General features: G+C 40.7%; 1 protein-coding gene across 1 annotated transcript in view; it reads left to right on the top strand.

Moving 5' to 3' along the window:
• Positions 1-2,497, top strand: part of STAC3 (SH3 and cysteine rich domain 3) — a 32,584-nt gene extending 30,087 nt beyond the window's left edge. The window contains 2 exon segments of the mRNA XM_015816353.1: positions 1,055-1,204; positions 1,820-2,497. Of these exon segments, the coding sequence (XP_015671839.1) occupies positions 1,055-1,204; positions 1,820-1,918 (249 nt within the window). The 3' untranslated portion in view covers positions 1,919-2,497.
• Positions 2,498-6,455: the final 3,958 nt, after the last annotated feature.

Genomic DNA, 6,455 nt, shown 5'->3' on the forward strand with positions numbered 1-6,455 from the left:
CACATAATTAGGAACAAGCATTTTAAAAAATAGAGTCCTGACACAAACATGTGAAATCCAGGACTTTCTGTGGTACTTTCTTCCTAAGATTTGGGAATGGGGGGAAGTTGGAGGGGGGGGAAGAGTTTGTTTGGGAACTCTGCTACAAATGTTTGGATGTGTCCTGCTTCAACATTGTATGAAACTCTACCGCTAGTTTTTGGCAGCTGCAGTCAGGGAAGGGTCAAAAATTAAATAATATCACTAAGGTGCCCAACCAAAGAGGGTGGGACCTCAGAAAATCCTATTTCCACCTCCTTTGTACTATTATCTAAATCAGGGGTCCTCAAACTTGGCCCTTTTATGACTTGTGGACTTCAACTCCCAGAATTCCTCAACCAGCGTGCCTGGCTGAGGAATTCTAGGAGTTGAAGTCCACAAATCATAAAAGGGCCAAGTTTGAAGATCCCTGATCTAAATCATATGCCCTCCCCCGCTTTTAAAAATACGTTTAGTCCAGTCTCTGACCCTCAGTAGGCTGCCTTCTCCACCACAAAACCCATAAATCCATCCTCTGTCAATAAAATATTATGAATTACAATGTTAAGAACTGTACATTTTCATGAAAGGATTCAAAGAAATTATTAATATTAATTTTGTATTTTTCCTTTTGAAATATTTTCTTTTTAAACATTCATTTATTTTCCCTCACAATATTTTTTAAATGTCCCCCATTTAGAACATGTAAGTTACTTACTGTCCTGAAAATGGCTTAATGAGCAGTTATTGATGTCAGTTTTGAGGAATGAGGATAATTAAAATATATCATGTTGGCAAGAGCTAATGTTCCAAAATATTCGTTATTTGTCTCTTCCTCCTTTTTTAAAGAGCAAAAGTGTATTTATATGTTGAAGGAGAGAATCACTGCAAATTGCCAATTTTCCTCTCTGATTTTTTTGGACCAACCCCCCCCCCACACTCATGTTACTCCTATCTTATTTCATGGTGATAGAATTGGGAATTTGGGGGGGCAGGTTATTTCTTTATAAAGTAACTTCATGCATGAACCTCCTAGGGGAAGAAAATTGGGGAGATTGGAGAAAAAATTGGATACTTTCCACCCAACTTCATTATCCGAGTGCGTGCAGGAGAACGTGTGCATAAGGTCATGAGGTCCTTCGTGGGCAACAAAGAAATCGGTCAGATTACATTAAAAAAGGATCAGGTATGTACGTCTCTTTGAAGTACTTCATTCAGACATAAATAAATGCCCCCCTCTCCACACTATTCTGAACAGCCAAAACAATGCTAACGTTAGTAATGTTTCCACCCTGAGCTGAAAGATCCCATTCACCGGAAAATTGCCACATATTTCCCCACAAATTGGTCTTATATCCCATCCTTTCTGGCAGACAATTTAAAAGTTAAGTAAACAAATGTTACAATACGGTAATAGCTTCTCTTTTTTTCCTGCCAATTCTTTCTGAAACTGAGGAGTGGGGTTTTCGTTGAGTTTTCTGATAATTATCACCTAAGCAAGAGCTAGGAGCAGAAGAGTTTCTGATCACTCTTAGATTTATACTGAGTATCTGGGGAATCTGGGGTACACAATCGTTATAAAACCCAGCATTTTTTAACACTTCATCTAAATAACATTCAGCCCCCAAGCAATTCTAAGTTTTCTCTAACCTCTGGTCATGTGCTACTTATTAGTAGTTTCCCCCCCCCCACTCCTCCCTTTCTCCTTCCCTCCACATAAATTCTACAAGAACTCCTTCCTAGAAAAATGGCAACCTACTTGGGGATTCTGCCTCATCTAACTTCTCTTATCCATTTATAGATTGTGGTGCAGAAAGGAGAGGAGCTGAATGGGTATGTCAAAGTCTACACTGGCCGCAAAGTGGGGCTCTTTCCCGTTGACTTCTTGCAGGAGATCTGAGGTCCAACCCTGGCAATTCACAAGGGTTTCATACCCAAGGCCAGAGTGTTTTTAAGTGTTCATTGCCAGCTGCCAACGCCTCTCTGCAAGGAAGCTGCGTTCTGCAGGTCTGTGGTCCAAGAACTAAGACATCACACGAAGAAGGCCTGTGTCAGTGAGCCAGGATTCAAGGCAAGAAGCATACCTATCTGCCACCGGAGAGGACTCCGTGCTTCTCTTGAACTCTGCAATTTGCTGCTGGCAGATTCCAGAACAGGCTCAGCCGTTGTCCCTTTATGATCTTGCCATGGAGGGATGTGGCCAAAGCTGCTCTACTTCTTGTCTGCAAAGAAAGTAGCGATTGGACAGATTGATTGACAGAACTGACAAAGAGTTACTGTTAGGTTGCACTAACATGTGCATGGATTTACTTCAGGATATGACTGTCCCTTTGCTGGCAGAGGGGGAGCCTGGCTCCTAGTTTACTTGGATGGCTTAGATTCAATTATGTTTTGCCAATATCTGTTGCCCTTTTCTATCCCTCATTGGTCTATCTGTGCTGATATAAAGCAGCAAGTTTCTGGATTAATAGAGGAGAATATTGGTAGCTCAGGCTTGAAATGAGGCGTCCTTAGCGCTCTCTGAGCTTTTTTTTTTTTTTTTTGCAGATATTTCATTACGCAAACTAGATAACATCATCAGTTGTAGCACCGATGATGTTACCTAGTTTGGGTAATGAAACATCTGCAAGAAAACAACCAAGCTCAGAAACTTCCAAGGACTCCTCAGTTTCTGTATTTGCTGTGAGTTGCTGGCTGGGAGGCTATGAAATTGTTCTGCTCCCTTAAATTGTACTGATACTTATATGACTCTTGTTATCCTCTTCCATATTTTTTTTTTTTTTGTGCCTTCAAATTATTGTCGATTCCTTGCAACTGCCTGGACTAGTCCCTGCATTTTACGTGGCAGGATTTTTCAGAAGTAACTTGCCCTTGCCTGCTTCCTAGGGTGGAAAGAGAGTCACTGGCCCAAGGTCACTGGCCCAAGGTCACCGGCCCAAGGTCACTCAGCTGGCTTTATGCCTAAAGTGGGACTAGAACTTACAGCCTCCTGGTTCCTAGCCTGATGCTTTAACCTAGGGGTCTTCAAACCTGGCCCTTTTATGACTTGTGGACTTCAACTCCCAGAATTCCTCAGCCAGGCATGCTGGCTAAGGAATTCTGGGAGTTGAAGTCCACAAGTCATAAAAGGGCCAAGTTTGAAGACCCCCTGCTTTAAGCAGTGCACCAAACTGGCTCTTGTCCTCTTCCACTACTTTCCTTCTATTGTGAAATTATGGCTGGTCACACAGTAGCCAGATGTTTAGATTGCATTTCGCGTTTTTGTCCATCTATTGCATCTTTCCCAAGGATCTGGGATAGGCAGAGGTAATTGTTTAAAAAGGATTTAAGGATATTGTTGCAATGTATGTGTGCCTTTTGCAATTGATGGTGATTTTGTCAATGCTGATGACATTCAACCGGTGCTCCAGATGTTTTGGAATTACTCCCAAGGCGCCTGTTATTATTGTTACCATCTTTGCTTTCTTTTGGCATAGTTGTTCTACATATATTTACAGGTCTTTATATTTTGTGATTTTCCTCTACTTCTTTCTCTTCTCTTCTGCCGTTTCCAGGTACTGCAATATCCACTATCCAGACTTTTTTGTCACTATTATTTTGCACTGTCCCTTTCTATATCCTCTTCTGCCTCTAGTTATGAAAGAGATCTGATGTGCTACATGTTCTTATTTTAAGCAGCATTTCTGCTGCCATGCCTTTGTTTGCTTATATGATACGAGCATGCAAAATTCCTAAAAGCTGGAGCTCAGTAAAGTGGGGAAACTACTTGGTTGTCAAAAGGCCACTGACTGATCTGTATCTTGCTCCCAGGATTTTCATGCAAAATGGAAAGAGGTCTAAACTCAAAATTCATCTGGAACAGACAAATCTTTAGTAAAGGCGGAAACGTGAAAATAACGTTTCATTAGGTTGTATTTTTAATGTTTGAAACTGCCTTACTGAACACTCCATCTCATAAGGGACTGGAGAAAAAGCTCTTTTTCTCCTTTCTCAGATCACTGGAGGCAATTATTCAGGAGACCCTATAAATCAGGGTAGCAAATTGGTTGCTTTCCAGGCATTTTGGATTACAATTGGACTATCATAAAGACAACATGGTCAATAGCCAAGGAATTATAGCTAGATACCTATCAAGTGATGCATTTTAGTGTCCGGAATAGTGTGTATATTTAGTTCATGATAGCTACAGCTCTTTACTTTATCCTCTCAGTTTACTCTGCCTGTTCATACCTTGCAGAGTAATTCGTACATGCTCTTGTGCACAATTCTCATATGCTAGGAATTCCTTGTACACTGACACACTCAAACTTACGTTCACGAAAAAGTCAAGCTAAATAAATTTATGCTCGTGTTTCCTAAACCTTGCTATCAACCCCCTTTACATCATACTTGGGTTTTATATGCATTTGGGTATCTGCATGTATAACTGCAAGCGGTTTCATATTTCCTGTAAATCAGTAGGATGTTGCTAAGGTAGCAATGCTGCCTGTTTCTCACTTTAATGTTCTCATCCCATGGCCCTGTATCTGCAGTTTCCCTTGTGATTTCTATGCCTCTGTATTTATTGCAGACTGCACAACTACCAATTTAATATGTGTGATTTGTTTTCTGATTTTGATTTCTTTCTTTCTTTCTTTCTTTCTTTCTTTCTTTCTTTCTTTCTTTCTTTCTTTCTTTCTTTCTTTCTTTCTTTCTTTCTTTCTTTCTTTCTTTCTTTGTCTGTCTGTCTGTCTTCTACTTTTGTTTCATACTTTCCTTGTATTTCATGGTTCATCCAGTGTCTCCCAGATGGAGCTAATGCATCCACAAAATTCTATTTATTAATTTGTTTTCCTGCCCAAATAGTACTAACTTTTTCCTTTTAACCCAACCCCATTGTCATTTTTACTCTACAATTAGATGTTATAGTTTTGGGAGCTAGTCTACTCTACTCAACAGCTTATAATTTGAGCCAGCCCTGATGTGTTTCCAAATAGAGAATTGTAAAAATGAGTAATAATGTTTTGGATCTGGATTTCTGGATTTGCTACTTCTGGGCCCACGTGGTGCAGACCCAACTCCTATAAACCCATGTTTATGGAAACGTGAACTAACTGCATCTCAATAGGAAAGCTTGAAATATCTTCATTAATAAGAAAAGATTGCTTAGCGAGAACAAAAAAAATTCTAGTGTGTCTCAGAAGGAAAAATATATGGAAGTCAGCTAAATTAGGGGTCCCCTACTCTCGGGCTGTGGCCTGTTTGGAACTGGGCTGTGTGAATGACGGGCTGGCGCACATGCACACAGCTTGAGTTGCAGGAGCAGTGGGCCAGGGCACATGTACACAAGCTCACAGCTCAACTTGTGCAAGTTGGGCTGCGCACACATGCATGTGCACGCTGGCCTGTGCAGGGTTTTTTTTCTCATAGAACACCCAGAACGGAGTTCCGGCACCTTTTTTGGATGGAACCTTGTAGGGTAGGCAAGGCGGGTTGTATGACGTGTGACAAGTTCCGGCACCTTTTTTTTTTTTTTTAGAAAAAAAGCACTGGGCCCGTGCAAGTCAAGCGGCATGCATGCGTACTGGCCTGCTGCTCATGCAGCCCGATTCCCCTCTACCCCCTTCCCCTGCCGGGCTGCCAAGCCACAAAGGTTGGGACTGCTGACCTAAATATACACCTAAAATATCACACTGGGGATTAATGGCTGGTCATTTCATGTTAAAGTCTAAAGAACAAGGCAGAAGGGTTCTACAGCTGTCATTAATATTAATCAGGGCTTTTTTTTCTCATAGAACGCCCAGAACGGAGTTCTGGCACCTTTTTTGGATGCAACCTTGTAAGGTAGGCAAGGCGGGTTGTATGACGTGTGTGAGTTGTATTAATACATTTCAGATAATTTAGGTATTATCTGAGGCTAATGAGCAATCTCTTTTCTTTTCCTTCCATACTACTTCACAATTCATTTTTGAGTTGGCAGGGCAGGACAGGGCATCTCCCACAGCAAAGTATTACTAGGTACCTGGTCTGTTAATGAAAGTGTTTTCCATCCGTCTCCTGCTGCACTGGAAATCTGTATATATATATTTTTTCTTTTGGGGGCGGCTGCCTGTGCATCTGTTACATTTCTACTTCATCCAAGGATTTCAGGGCTCAGCTATATATGGACAAAGAGAAGAAAAAGTTAGGATATAGGAATAATTTGCACTTGTTAGGATATATATACAGGAAGTGTTTGCACAAATAAGATGATTTTAAGCACAAAATAATAATAGAGAAGAATACAAAATGTTTTTGACTATATATCTCCAGCTGTCTGTCTAGAGGCATTTAGAATTGCATCAGTGGGTAATCAGGAAACTGACAGCTAAGATGGAAGTAAGTTGACAAAGGAATACAAATTGAGGATACTTCTGTCTACAACTCTATAATTAATGCAAATATCTATACCATATTGT

Source organism: Protobothrops mucrosquamatus, unplaced genomic scaffold (genome assembly GCF_001527695.2).
Source record: "Protobothrops mucrosquamatus isolate PMUCROS unplaced genomic scaffold, P.Mucros_1.0 scaffold434, whole genome shotgun sequence".
NCBI classification, from domain to species: Eukaryota; Metazoa; Chordata; class Lepidosauria; order Squamata; family Viperidae; genus Protobothrops; species Protobothrops mucrosquamatus.